This window comes from Thunnus albacares, chromosome 15 (genome assembly GCF_914725855.1).
Source record: "Thunnus albacares chromosome 15, fThuAlb1.1, whole genome shotgun sequence".
NCBI lineage: Eukaryota > Metazoa > Chordata > Actinopteri > Scombriformes > Scombridae > Thunnus > Thunnus albacares.
The window spans coordinates 14,059,589-14,077,247 of NC_058120.1; the positions used below are offsets into that span (position 1 = coordinate 14,059,589).

General features: G+C 43.7%; 1 protein-coding gene across 1 annotated transcript in view; it reads left to right on the forward strand.

Annotated features, from left to right (window-relative positions):
- LOC122998306 (fibroblast growth factor receptor-like 1) overlaps positions 1 to 17,117 on the forward strand; it is a 29,346-nt gene extending 12,229 nt beyond the window's left edge. Inside the window, exons 3-7 of the mRNA XM_044375120.1 lie at positions 5,698 to 5,970; positions 12,727 to 12,813; positions 12,955 to 13,239; positions 13,983 to 14,336; positions 15,477 to 17,117. Coding sequence (XP_044231055.1) covers positions 5,698 to 5,970; positions 12,727 to 12,813; positions 12,955 to 13,239; positions 13,983 to 14,336; positions 15,477 to 15,919 — 1,442 coding nt within the window. The 3' untranslated portion in view covers positions 15,920 to 17,117. The remainder of the gene's footprint in view (positions 1 to 5,697; positions 5,971 to 12,726; positions 12,814 to 12,954; positions 13,240 to 13,982; positions 14,337 to 15,476) is intronic.
- The last annotated feature ends 542 nt before the right edge of the window (positions 17,118 to 17,659 follow it).

Sequence of the window (17,659 nt, forward strand, 5' to 3'; positions counted from 1 at the left end):
TACCACACTGGGTGAAGTTGCTGGGCAGGACGTCTGGAGGGGTAAGAAAAGACGGCATTCTTCACCCTCCGCTGCCCCGCTGCTGTCAGAACAGCCTCGGCCGCCACTCCACATATCCCGTCCCCTTTCACCCTGTCACTACCCCCCCCACCCCACCCGCCTCCTCCTCTCTCCCTCCCTCCCTCACCTCGCCTTCTTTCTTGAATTGCCAAGGTGACTCCCCCCACTCCTTTCTCTCTCTCACTGTTTTATACCGATTTTTATCTCTTGCTTGTGAAATGTATAGCCAAGCGCAGCAGCAGGCTCTGAACAGAAGCTCTGGCCTTTCACACACTCCCAGAGCCGCGGTGTCTGCCTCACCTTTCGCCTTCAACCAACCCCTCCGGTCTCAAGTGAAGTCACCGGCCCTGGATTCAGTTTCTAGCTTTCATGGTTTGTTGGGGGAGTGTTTTTTTTTTTTTGCATTTTTTTTCTTCCCTCTCTTGTTGCTTTCCTTGAACTGTTTTTTTCTCTCTCTCTCTTTAAAGATATGTTTTTGGGCTTTTTTTTTTTTTTGCCTTTATTCGACAATTGACAGTGGAGAGGCAGGCAGGAAGCGGGGGGGGGGGGAGAGAGAGGGTTATGACATGCAACAGGGGTCCCCAGGCGGATTTGAACCAGGGACGTTGCGGTTATATGGCATGCACTGTAACCATTCGGCTATCACGGCGCTCCACTTTCCTTGAACTCTTCTTACTTTTTTTTTCCCATCCATTTTGTTGATTTGTTTTGTACAAGTGCTCCAGAGCTTTTAAGAGATGCATGATAGAATATTTCCCTGGAAGCACAGGCTCCATTAAACTCCTTCCTCTCTTCTGTTAGAGGTCTGTCTGCTCTTGTACGGTCTGCTGAGCTAACACAGTGCTGCTGAGTAGGAGGAAGCATTCTCCAGCTTCTATCTGTCTCTCTGCCTGTTATCCTTTGTGTAAATACTGCATATTGAAGACACATTCACTCAGATCAGTGTTTATCTTAGTAATAAATCACTACAGTCTGGCAGTGTGCAAAAGCCTTTTGATGCACAAGACATTTTTGCACTCGGTTGCAGATTAAGGACCAAATCCTTTTATTAGTAGATGTTTACAGTGTTGTTTGAGTAACCATGTGTTGTACTGGGTAGACGGTGTTGCGTGCATTATCAAGTTGTTCTCATTGCGGTTGGCTAAGTTCCAGGTGTTCGCTATTGGAGCGGCTGTCATCAACCGAGCCCAGCCTTTATTGACATGTTTGCAATGGCTAGAAAGACCCAAAGCGCTCTGTTCTGGAGGAAAATGGCATGTACACATCATTACAAATCCACAGGTGTTCTGCAAAAGAGAAAATAAATGAGGAGAGAGGTGCCAGCACATCTGAACATTGCTGGCAGCCTTTGTAGTCTTTAATTTTTTTTTTTTTCCTCTTTCATTTGCATTCTGACATTTCATACCATACTTTCCTCCACGGATGCCTGCACGTCAGATCAACAGTTCTTTAACCCGCTCGCAAAGGTTTCGTAAAAACGTCTATATTTAGTCTGAATCACAAGAATGCCTCTTATTGAATGCGCCCCTTTCTCTTAAAATAATCCATCACCAAATTGAGCAAAGAAAAACAGAGCTAATTCTGTGAGTCGCCAGGCCTCCTCCTCCTCTTCCTGCGTTATGAAAGATTCCATTCACACATGGAGCTCGGCTATAATAAGGAGCCCGTACCAACGCTGCAAGACGGGAAAGCCCATATGGTCATGTGTATCATTTTCCATTTACAAAGCAGCTAACAATTCAAACAATTTGAGTAAACACTCACCAGTTTGTCATAAATCTGGCAGATTCCCATTCATCACAGCCTCTGTAGAGGACCATAATGCTTAGTTCAGCAACTAGGAGACAGACTGCGAAGCACTGGAGCTAAAACAGCAGAGAAAAGTGCAGCAACAGTACATTTTTCTCCAGTGTGGTGTGATTACATGTTGCATTTGGATGTCTTGAACTGTGTATCTAAGAATCAAGCAGATAAGGCAATATTTCCCGTTTTTCTCCGATTTTTTTTTTTTTCGCCACAGACGGCCTCTGTGCGGTTGCAGAGCTTTCAACTCCAAGGTTAAGAGAACCTGTCCTTGAGAGGGGAGGAGGTGGAGAAGGCGGAGGAGAGTCGCTATTGAAGAAAGGATCGCGGTCATGCACACAGCACAAACACTTATTAAGTTATTCAGACGTTGTCCTTGATTTCAGCACCTCTTCACGCCTTGTTTTTCAAAAGGACTTCAAAAGGTTTTTTTTTTTTTAAGAGCGGAGATGGAGGGAGGAAATAATTTGTTGCACATTCCATGCACTTCCAAGAACCAGCCGAACCCTTTGAGTTTATTAAGCCAAAAAGCTGAGGAGCTGGAATGGTCCTGAATAACAAACGTTCAAGATCATGTACACCTCTATCACGATTATGCCTGAAACTACCTACAGAATATAGTGACGTTGATGAAAATGGCAATAAAATAAAAGTAAATACCAGTCACACAACAAAATGAAACAGCTTGTTCAAAGGAATAATCTTAGCTCGACATTTATTTGGTTTATTGTTGGGAGTCAGATGAGAAGATTGATACTACTCCCCACTAATAAACAGTTTATATCTGGTGCTGGTACGCAACCAGATATAACCTTTGGACGGCCCGGCTATCTGGACAGAGCCAGGCTAGATGGTGAGCTACGCTAACCATCTAGCCCGGCTGTAGCTTTATATTTAGAGCAAAGACATGAGATCATCTCATCTAACTCTCTGCAAGAAAGTGAATATGTGTGTTTCCCCAACTGCCAGTTTGTTTAAAATACATCACTTTGCTAATCTAGCCAAAATTTGACTGTATCATGAACATAAACGCCTCCTGACCTTACAAGAAAAACACTAAAAGGAACTTGAACAGCTAAAATTAAACAAGGATCCTCCTCTAGAAGGCGAGGGTTGAGCGTACAAGAAGAGTCTTAATACTCCGAAAATCAACACTCAAGAAGTTTTCCGTTCTTAAGAATATAAAAAAGAAAATATAGGATGGACACGCTGCAAACCTCAAATTCTCAAGAAATTTCCTTTCAGCTCTCAGGAAGCTTTGTTTGACAGAAGCAGTGCCGATGCAGGGTCAATGTGTTTTGGCACCTCGCTTCAAGTAAACTTTTGACATGAATCAGGCATTGTCAGTTCCCTCCATTACTCCAAAAGGGAACACATGATTGAGTGGCTTACGGGACCATAAATCCCATAAGGAGATAAATGAAGCCTATTTGTTTGAGATTTGACAGAAATGTATTTATGTTTTTACAAGGCGGATCGACTCAGTCCATATGAAGCCCAGCAGCACCAAAGCCAGTGCTGTTCGAATGTTTGTGGTCCTAAAGCGGAGACTGCAGAGGAGAAACTGAACAGTGAGCGCCTCTGTTCTGCTTTCCTGGTAGCCGAGGAGTGAGATACGGGCCAGCTGACAACAGCCAAAAAGACTGCGGTCACGTTTTCTCCACAGACATAAACAATGACACTTCCAATTTCCTGTGCATGCAGTGGACCAGGAAAGGCCATCCACAGAGAGGAAGGAAAACTCTTGAGTGTGTGTTCATGCATGGTTGAGAAAGACATAGAAACAAAAAAAAAAAAAAAAAAAAGGAAAGGGGCTTTTATTGGGTTGCGCTCACAAGTTTCACTTTTTTTCCACTTAGTTTTTGTGGCGTGATACAGTATAAATCTTTTTTTTCTTTTTTCTTTTTGAGTCACTTAGAAAATACGAGTGCGTCCAGCTTTGATACCGTCAGAGATTTAGTGACCCAGCAGACCAGATGTTGTACCTGCAGCTGAGATACATCTGTCGGCAATGTGATGAATAAAACGGCCAGATGGAGTTACCTGTGTCACCTTCCCCCCTTCTGCAGCCCCATCAGTATAATGAAGTTCTTGTTTACCATATGTGTGAAATGCACCACAGGAATGTGCCTCCGTGTGTGTGTGTGTGTGTGTGTGTGTGTTTGAGCATGTGTGTATGTGTTGGGAGAGGCCATGTGTACTTACCCTCCCCATTGTTTTTACTGCTACCAGACCGGCCATTTGTTCTGCAGCACAGACAGAGCTCTGTGTACTTTTGAGGGCTGTTGCAGCTATAGGGTTTAGTTGCATTTCTAACCCCCTCTTTCACTCCCCCCAATCTCCTGTTTCTCTTCGGTGTCTAGTCTGCTCAGTAATTCAGGGTTTTGTTTAGTTTTTGGTTGTAGGAGGGTGGGGGGGGGGGGGGGGGGGGGGGTTAGTTCATGCCTGGTGCTGTGCGAGCAGCGGCGCAGGCTCCCTAACACCATCACAGGGTGTTTCGGCCCGCTCCACTTCACCAGATCTGAAGGAGCAGACCTGAGCCAATTAAGAGCAAGGGAGAACAGGCTGCTGTCCGTCTCACCGCGACCCGCCCCCCTCATCGCTTTGATCTCTTGCACGCTACGCAAAACCAGAGCCAGAACACTTTACCCTTTCTGTGCAGGCAGTGAACGACAGGGCTTGTCCAATTATTACAATCTGGTTTCAATATCTCTGAGTAATCAGACAAAAAGATGACAAATTACCTCTATCTCATTCCATCTGCACATAAACTGGCTGTTTTTAGAGCTATTTAGTCAAGGAAATTCAGATATTTTATTTCATTAGCTGTCTGTGGCAATGCCGCTTGGTTAGTAAATCCATTAAATTTAGTGGCTAAGATTATGTTTTTGACATTTGTTGGATATGAAGGAGGATTGTCTCTTATACCTACAGTACACAAAAGCTAAAACTGACAATATCTTCTTTGCAGTTTATCTATTTATTGCCCGAGCAGTTTTTTTTTTTTTTTGCATTTGTATGCATCACAAATTTTTCCATACAACTTCATAAGTAAGGTGAGTTTCCACAGCTTAAGAGCTATTAACCCACATAGAAGTCTGCTGGATATCTCTGGACAGTTTTATGTATCGTGGTCTAGATCAGTGGTTCCCAGCCTGGAGGGTCTGGAGCTTTCGATTATATGACATCTTATTCGTGGAAATGTAGATGTTCAAATTTCCGTGACAGCTCCCCTGGGCACGTTAAGAACTAAATTTTAGATTTAGGATCCAGAACGGCTATTGAATGGAGCTTGTGGTGAGATTGTCTTGCCAAATAGAAAAAAAAACACATAATTTGTGGCAGAATGTTGTTTTTTTTTCTTTTTAGGAATTTGGAATTTAGGAATTTTTTTATGTTTCACTTCTAACAATCATTGAAAAATAAAAAAATCCGAGAAGGAACAATGATATCTTGTTGAACTGGTCACATCTGGAAGACGTGTTCAACGTGTGGACAAGGGGTCACAAGTAAACATAGCTTTGTTTTAAGGGGTCATAGGTCAAAAAGGTTTGGAATAACTGGTGTAGATGATGTGTCATTGTCTGTTCGATCCTTACAAGAATAACAGAGTGGGGAATTCCTGCCTACTTTCTATGTTTTTTGGCTTGCAGATATGCTTACAGATATGTAGCACCATGTAATAAATATCATCAGCCCATTTTCAATGTTATTGTTGGCTGCAGATTCAACCACATGATTTGCTTTCGAAAACCATATTAGGGTTTTGAGAAACTGGTTTCATAAAATTTACGGTTAATTTCTATGTGTGTGTGTGTGTTTGTGTGTCCTCAGGACCTCCGCGGGTGTCTGAGAAGGTTGCTCACAGACAGACGGCCCGGCTCGGGAGTGCCATCAAGCTGCCGTGCCCAGTGGAAGGAGACCCTCCTCCCCTCATAATGTGGACCAAAGACGGGCGCAACATCCACAGCGGCTGGATCCGTTTCCGTATCCTCCGTATGGGCCTGAAGATCAAGGAGGTGGAGGCAGACGACACGGGCACCTACATCTGTAAAGCCACCAACGGCTTTGGCAGCGTCAACATCAACTACACCCTCATCGTCATCAGTAAGCTATATATAGATAGATATATATTTATAACCTGCTACTCCATGAAGTGTCTGAGATGAGCTCATCAAGGGCAATAAAATGCATCACTCTTGTTAAAAATCTACGTTTAATTTAGCTTTTATAAAACATGAAGTCACCTGTCTGGTAATTATAACCAGAGACCAAAGCAGTGAGTCGGTCCAGATCTGTACTCACATCATCATTTGCAGCGTCGTTTCAAAGCCATATTTGTAACATTTCCCTGCGGTCAAAAATCTCAGCAGAGTTCAAATGTTAAAATACAGCATCACTCCCAGAGGTCGAGGTCTAAAACAAGAGGATTTATGGAGGTTTAGTGGTGGATCTTCCCATCTATTGTATGTGTTACAGCCCCTACCTCTCTCTACCCAAAGTCAACAGCGGCACGGGATATTGTTTCATACTACTTCATCCTCTGTGACTCAATTGGATCTCAAGCTCTTCCTTTTCCTTAGGCTACTCTCAGTGGAGGCAGGAGCTCCACGGCTCCGAAGGAACACATTCAGTGTAATAGCGCCGGTTTGTCTTCAGTCTCTGGCACAGCTCTTGAATGGGGCCTAGAGGATTAAGTCTGACCAAGCTGTTCGAGTTGCGTTCCCCGCGTGTGTATTTGTGCATGTGCTTACAGTGCATTTCCTCTGCGCTAGAGCAGAGCATGATGAATGAGCGGAGTGGAGCGTGAAGGCTGTGTTTAGTCTAATTACTCTAAGATGCCTAATTAGGGCCAGAGTATGCGTTCTCCCTCGCAGGAGGAGCTGCAGCCTGGTCTTGTGACAGCCGTGCTTCAGAGGAACAGCCCCATAATCAGGCAGATGTGAAAAACACAGAGCACTTCAGAAAACGGAGCTTGTTGTCATAAAGCGTGCTCATGAGTCGGGAATAGATCGGACCAAAGTTTATTTTAGAGTCTCCCTCAATATGAAGTTGCCGGTGAGTTCAAAGAGAGGGTGTCTGCTGATTGTGCTAAAATGAACGGTTGGATATCGAGGCTGAGAGCCAGCTATAATGTCAAGGTTCATACTACAGTTGTGCTATATACTGTTGTATCAAAGTCAGACGCGGGTATGTCTGTGTCTGCGCCGCACTCAAAGGGCATTCTGAGTTGAACGCATTCAGAATCAATCATGTGACGGATAACCAGCACTGTGTCTTTTTTTTTTTTTTGTTTGTTTCAAGGTCCTGTTGATTGGATGCTGTCACAATCTTTGGTATGTTTTGTATCTGATGTGATGGAGTACGTCAACTTAATGTTTTTTCCACTGCGGAGAGTAAATGTTGAGTCTTTCAAGTGGGGAACTTAAACAAAACTTGGAGTCGATGTGAATAGAGATCAGTCACAGTCCAAAAGGAAGCTGAGTATTTCTGACATTTTAATCAAAACAGAAAAAAGAGGAAAGAGAAAAGATTTTTTTGGGGGGGGCATTTTTGTGTTTTTATTGATTTTAAATAAAAGGTTGTCACAGCAGTGAGGAGATCTTTTACGTCACATACACATTACAATACATGGTGTAGAAAATAAAGGGATTAAATAAACTAGCAAAGAAAAATTGAGTTGAAACATTTGAAATAGCTGAGGTTTTAGCTGACACGGCAGTTGAAATACAAATAGTGACAGAAGTTTAAATGGCCGCGCTGTAAGAAGTCGAGGTTTCAGTTGACGTTCAAGCACTGAAAGGAGTTGAAACGTCAGTCGAAGTGGAAGTTGTGAAAGAAATCAGTGCAAATTCAAGAGTATAAACTGAGAGAAAATGGCAGTTGAAGCGTCAGCTGAAAAGAAAAATGTCTAGAAGAAGCAAAAAATTACGAGAATATGGGTTTGCGTCCTTGAGGGCGAGCACATTAATAAATAGAAGAGGCATTTGCAAAACTGAACGACCCAGACCACAATTAAAAATAAAGATTAGCTACGGTTGAAACAGAATACACATAAATAAATACAATCTTCCAAACTACCTTTTAATCTACTGAGCATTTGTCCAACATTTCCATATCTGGAGTCTCTGCTGTTTTGCAATGCCTCAAATGAACTCTGAGGGCTGTAATCATACCAACATAATAGCTGAAACTTCACATTTTAATATATTTTAGATACTGAAAAAGATGGTTCAGGGAAATATGTAAAGACCTAATAACTATCTCTGCTGAATGTACCTGGTGGTGTTGTGATTTATTATTTCATACAAACCAAGAGGATTGAAATTAGCTCACAGTTTTGGCTGCGATATTCTTAGAGGGTTTTGTAAGCTGAGAAAGCGCTTGCGCAAACATAAGCAAATATAAATAAAGGGAAAAAACTTTCCCTGACCGCTGTGCTCTGTAAATGCCTTAACGCCTTATTTTTTTTAAAATGTAAGTATTTGTCTCTGCAGCAGAGCCAAATACTGAGCATGTATTGTATTTATCTTTGGATTTAAATATTGGTTCAGAGTTGGGAGGTAAAGAATGATCATTGTGATAAATTAAATCCAACACACACACACACACACACACACACACACACACACACACACACACACACACACACACAATTAGTCTTAGTGATAGATAACAACTTTCTCCCTGCGGTGTGTTTATGTGACAGGTCATTTGTCTGGTTTGGTTCTGCTTCTGCTGCAGTGTGACTGAGTGAGAACGAAACCTTGAATGAAAACAGTTTTAAGACTGCTGCGATGAAGCTGGCAGGGATTGTCGTGACAATCAGTTCAACCTGACTGCATGTGTTGCTCCACTCCCACAGCGTGATTACGTTAGGAAAAAATACCTTTGGAAGTTCAATCATAAGTCTTTCTCGGAAGCATATTTCCGTGAGATTTTTATCAGGAGTGTGTTTTTGCCCTTTATGGAGTTACCTAGAGACTTCCTGGCCTGACTCTTAATCCTGATCTGGTTTGTTCCATTTCCTACGGGTCCTCTGGTGGTGGTGAGTGCGTGACAAACTGACTCTATATGCTCAGTGGCCAGTCTTCATCTCACAAGAACTCCCCCCTCCTCACAAGTTCCTGCTCTCTTGTCCGTCATCCCATTAGACACTGGCAGGCCATCACCGCAGCGTTTGTTTTTATAGATAATTGTTCCATCAGGGGTGAACTGCATTCTGGGTGCCTTTTTCACTGCAAAGATTAGGGGGCCTCTTCAGCCAAATAGTCTGCAATTATCCTGAGCAACACTTTCCATTAACGTTGAATCGGCTAATTGTTAGCCATTTTAATTCAGTTGCATGCAGTTAAGTGTGGTGACCTGCTGGGAGGCCCACCACACTACTCTGAAAGGTCAGAGAAAAGAGAGATTATTTATTTGAAATACTGTAAATGAGGAGTAGCTTCCAGCGTAGCTCTACATACAGTATCCATCATGTCAGTTTATTATTTTTACTGGATCACAGAACCAAAAAGTCCAAGAGGCAACTGCAGTCAGTTATAGCGCCGGTCAGGGTAGAAGGGTCGACAAAATCCTGGCAGCTGTTCAAGTTCAAGGCCCAACGTGGAGAGCATAACTTTTTAAACATCGCCTGGGAGCTGGAGTGGGGAGAGGCGAGCCCCAGCAGAGAAGCCAAGACAGTAAGATAAAGAGACAGCGAAGACATGGAGTGAGATTGGAAGTGAGAGGGTGAGGGGTTTGCAGGGTGATGTAAGGAGGGGAGAGGGGTGGGGGGGGGGGGGGTTCCTCAGTGGCTGGAGAGATATCCCTCTTCCCATCTGCCAGCGGACAGCCTGTCCTCCCTGAGCTATCTGAAGAATCTGGTCAGTCAGTGCAACATGGCGCCTCCTCAATCCCTCCAGCTGGCTGTTTGGGCCCTGTTTGGGGTGGTCTCCTGACAACTGGCCCCATCACCTCCCAGCTCCCCCTACCAGGATAGACCGATGCATACAGCAACCTCTCCATCCTCAGCTGCTCAGGCTACAGCAGGCTACATATTAGCATTAACATGGGATTGTCATATTAACATTTACAGGGTTGGATTTGAATGTTTATGTCTGCACAGATAATATATTACAGGGCTAATACAGGACTGGCAGCACTGATTATTTTTACATGAATATGTTGGCTCTTGAGGCACATTTTTCATTTCACTCCTCTCCTGAGACGCGGTCAGGCCAACTGTTGGATAAACTGACCCGCGTGTGACTGATCACATGTGGTAGCTGTTTGGAGATTTCCAGAGTGTGATGCAAGGCCACTGCGCATAACTTTCCCTGGACATTACAATGTCCCCATCAACATCTGGAGCTCATTGTGACCCCAAATCATCAGGCCTTTTCCTGCGATTCAGCTGGCACGGGAGGCCAGCAGGGAGAGTGTGTAGTGACCTGTTTCCTGTGGCTGGATTTTGTGAATGAAGTGGGAGGGGATGGCGTCAGACCCTAAATACTGTAGCCAGACCATGAATGGATTCAAGTTGTACGGAAGAAAGCTGATTGCATTCACACAGTTTGATAGTTTGACTGTGAGCATTTACTTGCATCATCGTGCACTCGAATCCTGACTCCTCTAATGGAGTTTTGATTTCATACAGTACGTAAAGTCTAAGGATTTTCATTTGATCACCGATTCCATAATAAGTTGCAGCTTTTACACATTTTCCAGTACACAAGAAGGAGGCTTCTCATATATTCCAAGGCCTCTCAGACACTCCTTATTTACCGATTATTTTATATTTCGATCTTCCTAAAATAACAATCATAAGGCAGCCTACCTCGCCCTTGTCTGCAGTCTAAAGAGCCAACATTGTGTAAAGACAATAGTGGCAAGGGATAGCATTTACAAGACAGACGTATAAAGGGCGCCATTGTTCCCCAGAATTGCCAAAAAGTAGAGAGGAAATAGATTCAGGAAAAAAAAAAAGTCAAAAAGAAAACCCCGGCAGTGTGGGACCATGTTCTGTTTGGATTGGGAGGTTCAGGAACCGGGAGGAATGTGGAGAGCCCAAGTGAGCAACAGAGAAATATTTCTTCCCGTGGAGGTTGTTTTTTAAAGGAATGGGTTATTATAGTTGGCCAGTTAAACCCCTTCAAATAGCCATGACATCATGGCTGGGCTTGGTGCTGCAGGGGACAAACAAAGGAGGGCTTGTACCCAGAGAACCCTAGAGAGCTTTGAGGGTTTTGGGGGGACTCGCAAGGAGGCAGAACGAGGGGGGTTAAAAGTCACATCTGGCCTCTTTACCTGACCCAATCAAACCCTGAGAGGGAATCAAATGTGCCAAAGTGCATCTAGACAAATTCGATGTGAGGCTGCACTGAACTTGAAATGAAAAAGAGGTACGCAAGGTACAGTACAGAGCTTGATGGTAGATTTGACTTTTGCACACAGTTAACTTGGTTTTTATATGTTTGTACATTGCAATTTAATGTGATACACTGTTATGTGAAGAGATGCCTCAGTAGTATCTTCTAATATCCTCAAACAGCAGCCCTTCTTTAATAATCATCTTCTTAATGTCTGTTTCTGGACAGAGTGGCAGCTCTTGGCGCGGAACCCGATCTGCTCCGTTTATTCATCAATGCTTAACTCGAAAAGTCGATAGGCATCACAAACCGTCGATTAGGTTTCACTCATTATATTTTCTCTAAGCCCCCTCTTAGCTCCGCTGCATGATGTCAGCCAATGACATAAACTCCACAGCTGTCTCCTGGAACAGGGCTTATGAAAACTGATCATATTACTTCCAAATGCTACAGCGTATGACCTGAGCATGCACCCCACTCAGAGGAGCCTATCTATAAATGCTCAATTTACGCAGATAGAGCCAAGAACACTTCGCTAAAGCTGTTTGGTGTTGTGTCGCGGTCATAAGTGACACTGTCAAAAGTTAAGAATGGAAAGTTAATACAGGCTTCAGAAGCAGCAGAATACCTACAACATCGTAGTGTAATCCTTCCTTGAAATTGCCGCATGAGCTAAGAAATACATCTGTAGTCATTTGAAAAGCATGCAGCTAATAATAAATTACTACTGTATGACACTTCAGATTAAATAAATGTCTAGGTGAAGTACAGGGTCACATTACACAACTATCATCTAGTTTTTTGTGGAAACAGTTCAATAGTTTAACTCAACGTCTAAATACTAGCTTTTTCTAGTACTTGAATTGCAGTTTAAAGCTCTGGAAAAAGCTCATAGGTGAACCTTAAGATTATAATGTCTTTTATTATGAGTATTATGGAAGTTTAATATCTGATCTGCAAGTTGTGGAAAAAAAACAACCCAAAACACAAAAAGTTGTTCTCTGAAATTACTGATTGACTCTTTTATATGGACACATATCTTCATACACGTCAACCTTAATGGTAAATGGTCTTCACTTATATGGCACCTTTCTAGTCTTCCGACCACTCAAAGCACTTGACACTGCATGCTAACATTCACCCGTTCACTCACACATTCATACACCGAGGGGCTGCCATGCAAGGTGCCAACCTGCTCATTGGGAGGAGAATCTAATGCATTCACACACACTCACACAGCAATGGAGCAATTTGGGGTTCAGTATCTTGCCCAAGGACACTTCGACATGCCGACCGGAGGAGCCATGGATCAAACCACTGGTCTTACGATTAATGGATGACCCGCTTTACCTCCTGAGCTACAGTCGCCCCTTATATAAACTCTACCACTCTCTTGATAATTTCTAAGACCTCTAACTTCTGCCATTCTATCATTTTTACACTGGTTTGTGTTCCGTGCTGCAAGATTTCTTGATGTTTTAGACCAATTATTGTCCTGCTGTGTCAACAGATGACTCAGGTTCTGATAAGACTGGACCCGGGGCCGCTGACGGATCAGAGTCTGAGCTGGGCACTGATGGCTTGTCCGAAAAACTTGGTAAGTCTACTGTCATGCAACCCGTAGTAAATAAAAAGGAGGGTAAACTGTCAGCTGGAGTCAGTCTTCATAAATCATGTTTTTACGTAATTGATGAAATGTTCCAGTTTTCACACGATTTCCATGTTCCTCGGTTCACAGTGCGTCCCCGCTTCACTCAGCCCGCTAAGATGAGGAAGAGGGTGATAGCCCGTCCCGTGGGCAGCTCGGTGCGTCTCAAATGCACGGCCAGCGGGACACCTCGACCGGACATCGTGTGGCTGAAGGACGACCAGCCGCTGTCGGAGCAGAAGGTCGGCGAGGGCCGCCAGAAGAAGTGGACTCTAAGTCTGAAGAACTTGACGCCAGAGCACAGTGGCAGATACACCTGCAGGGTCTCCAATCGAGCGGGGGAAATCAACGCCACGTACAAAGTTGAGGTCATACGTGAGTATCCCACCAAATATGTTCACCTGGAAATATTAACGCTAAGAGATGAGGTAAAGCAAATTAATTTAAGTGATTACTGATGTTTGTTCAAATTTACTTCTTCATTACAGGAGATGAAAATAGTTCACATTCACACAGTGTAATCACTGTAATAGTGGATGTGATTTGGGGGAAGAACTTTAACCTTTAAAAAATCTTCTCTCTGATGTACCTACTCCTGACTTCTGATTGCGATCAGCAGGTCTTATTCATATCCCCGCTGCATGGATGAATGTGCTTGTGTAATCATGTGAGAAGGGGGATGGGGTTGGGGTGGGGAGGGGGACTTGTGCCCTGGTGTTTGCACAGGGGGAAAGAGAGAGAGAGAGAGGGAGAGAGAGAGAGAGAGGCTGTTCAACTCAGAGACCCTCCACCCAATCTGGAGCTGATTAAAGCCCAGCTGTCTGCCAGACCCACTGCTCCCCCCCACCCCACCCCCCACCTCCCCCCTCCGTCCCATGAGAAATGTGTGCTGTACAACCAGGAGCAAAGAAAGAGAGGAAACTAATCACACATACTTCTTGTGTTACATGTGGTATTCCTCCCTCTCTGTCAATTATAAGTCCTAAGCCCGAGGCTAATAACAGTATGGACAACTAAGACCCCCTCTATCCACAGAAGGCCTGTCATGTCAAAAGGTGTGTGTGTGTGTTGACAGTGTTTCTCTGTGTGTGTGTGTGTGTGTGTGTGTGCGCACGCAGAGAGGACAAACTCCAAGCCTATTTTGACCGGCACTCACCCGGTCAACACAACGGTGGACTACGGAGGCACCACGTCGTTCCAGTGCAAAGTGAGGAGTGACGTTAAGCCGGTCATTCAGTGGCTCAAACGCGTGGAGACTAACGAGGAGAGCCGCTACAACTCCACCATCGAGGTGGGAGACCACCGGTTCGTGGTGCTGCCCACGGGGGAGGTGTGGTCACGACCCGACGGCTCCTACCTCAACAAGCTGCTCATTACCCGAGCCAAGGAGGAGGATGCTGGCATGTACATCTGCTTAGGCGCCAACACCATGGGCTACAGCTTCCGCAGCGCCTTCCTCACTGTGCTGCCAGGTGAGGCCTGTCTGTTTACTGTGTATCAGTCTCACAGCAGCAGGCAGCGTCACAGAAACGTGCTGCGGAGCAACAGATTAGCAGCTCGGACAAACATCTGTGGCATCAGTTTGTAGATTCTATGTCGGTTGTTTAAGGATTCATGGAAGTGCACAGTAACATCAGAGGAATGCGGAATGAAAATGAGACTATATATGTCAGTAAAAAGTACTTATGAAGAAGAAACTATTAAACTAAACTATTTTATGCTATTATGGGACAGCTGACAATTGAGAGATGACAAGAAATGAAACTGGGGGACATTGTGGTTCCTGGTTGGCGCCTTAACCCCAAGACCACCTAAGCACCCGTCTATTAGCTTTTGATATGGTTCAGACATGTTTTAATCTTCACCAAATAATTAAAAACCTGTCTCATTCACCAAGCTGCTCTAAATAATCCTTTTACCAAAGCATTACTGTTTTTCTGTATGTATTAGTTGTTTGAGTGGACAGTAAATTAATCAGCAACAATTTTGGTAATTGATTAATCCATGAAATTCCCTGAAAACCAATTGTCTGCTTTTTATGTTGAACGATGGACTCTTACATGAACACAATGTTCTGCCAAATGCAAAACTGTTTTGTTATTTCACATTTCTTCACCAGTCAAGATTCAGCAACATTTGAATCAAAATGTGATGACAGTTGTGGGTTTTTTGCCAGTACTGTAAATCAAATCTTGTTTAAACCACTTCCACACAGGCCTGATGAAGCAGATCAGATGAGTTTTCAAGAGCTACAGTCTTAATAATAATGACAACTAAAGATGTTTTTTTTTTTTTTTCAAATTTGCCTATTTAGTCATGAACATTCAACGTCAGATATACTTAACATTTGAAACCAAGTTTTTAGGGGCTTTAAGTCAGTTATTAAGGAAAAAATGTCTGCTTTTCTGGCTGTAAAGCTTTCTTTGGGCTTCGTCGGACAAAACAAGCATTTTTCCACAATTTTTTGACATTTTAACTGACTAAACAATTAAATTGATTAATCAGAAAAGCCCTAAAGTACTTAACCTTTGCAATAAAACGAAACGTGGTAGCATTTAAGAGTTGGAAACTTGTTTTGATCTTTCTTTTTTTTGCCCCGTCTTTTTTTGCAGACACAAAGCCTCCCATCACGCCCATATTTTCGCCAGCCTCCAGCTCCCTCCCCTGGCCTGTCATCATTGGCATCCCTGCTGGAATAGTGTTCATCTTTGGCACGGTGCTGCTCTGGTTCTGCCAGAGTAGAAAGCACTGTCCTCCTCCCAGCGCTCCGGCCGCAGCCGCGCAGGTGCTGCAGAGCTCCCACCGGCTGCCGTACCGAGAGCGGGACAGGGCCTACATGGCTCCGTCGTCCAGCTCCTCCAGCCCGGAGAAAGACTGCATGAGCTCCATGAACTATGAGGAGTACCTGGCGCAGCAGCAGCTCCTCCTCAGCCAAGCAGGACCTACCATCCCTCCAAAAATCTACCCCAAAATCTACACTGACATTCACACACACACTCACTCCCACGTGGACGGGAAAGTACATCAGCATCAACACATTCATTTTCAGTGTTAGCCCCGTTAGTGCCAAATATCCCCCACTGACTGACTGACTGACTGACTGCTCCGGTATCTCAGAGGGACAACGAGCTGCGGACTGAACAGCAGCTCCTGAGTGACGTTCACCTGGCATTACTCTTTAAAACTGTCAGACTCTTCTCATAGCTGGACTTTGTTGGGAGACACAACATGTGAAAAAAAAACAGCGGCCAGTGATACACACCACATGTTACTACATCCAAACGTCCACATTTGGTGCTTTTTTTTTTCTTTTAAACCGGTCAGATTCTCACACCACTAAAAAAAAAAAAAATCCATTAATCCTTGTTGTGCACTTAATACAAAAAGGACAAGGAATTCTGCAGCGTGTGAGTAAAATTGCAGCTATTCAGGTTTTCCTCAGCAGTTCACTTTTGGATTTTCCTACTTGAGGCGTCGCTGAAATGTGGAGGGGAGATTTTTTTTTACCTTCCACTGAAACAGCTTGTCGGAGCGCAGAGGGCTCTGTAACGCTCTGCCTGGCAATGAAGATGAAAATGGTACTCAAGATTTACAAAAGGGCTGGTTTTATGCTCCTACTCAGGTAGTCCTTTTGTTTGTCAAAGATGCATAATGTTTGAAATGCTGACCACTATCCTTTACATTACCTTTCTCCATCCCTCACTTTTGTTCTCCGTTAGTACAGATATAAAATAGACTGGTAAGTTTCATAAAGCCTTTTTTTTTAAGGCATGCAAACCTTGCCTGAGACTGCAAGGGATGGAAGAATTATGTTTCAGTGTTAACTGAATAACTGGTCTTCATCGTTTTATCTCTTTAAGTAGGTTCCCAACACTAGTCAGTAGCACGTTGAGATGCAGTAAATGTTTTCCAACCAGCAGAGGTCTGTTAGACCGCCACCTTTATCCAACAACAGTTAATGAAGCTGTAGTCATTTATAATCAAATTGAGTCATGAATATTTAATTTATTTTGTTTAAAAAAATGTATCAAAAGTTTATTTTTCAGAGTAAGGCGTTTTACATATCTATGTAATGTTATTAAAGTATACTTTTGTTGTCGTGTATAGTACATTTTGAGTATTTTGTCACCCAGTTTAATCACATTTAGTTCAAGCCATTATTTTTAGGTATTTCTGTATGCAATTGGTTATATTTGACAATCTTGTATGTTGTACTCTGTTCAAGGCTCAAAAACTAAATCATCTAAAGTTTGGTGGTTTGGTAGTTTGATTAAATGAACTGAAAGGAATGCTTCACGCAGATTAATGTATTTACTCTTTCACACGGGACACATTTGAATAAGCTGTGGACACTGATTAAGGCGTAAAAGTGCTTGTGAATAAGTTGCCTTCAGAGACAGTTAGCTGTCCAAACATGAGAGCTGCTGGGAGGCTCCGGGTACAGACAGGTCAGCTTTCTTCCTTTGAGCGAGTCGAAGCGTCTGCTGAGGGTGACACAGAGGGCAGCCAGCAGAGGGGCAGAAGTTGGTGGGATGAATGACTGAATAGATAGCGTACAGACACAAGAGCAGTCTCACAGTCCTTTTTAGATGAGTGATGGCCCCTGCAAGACTACACCGAATGACCAGCATCTTTTCCTCCGTTTAAGTGAATCAGCCCCCTCCCCTCCCCCTGGTCCGCACTACCACCTCATTCAACTCCAATCTAGGTAGGATTTCCTTTCACCATTTAGGAAGTGCATTGTCCTGCTCTGGGAGTGATGTGACAAGACCCTGTGATTGCTCAGGAAAGAAGG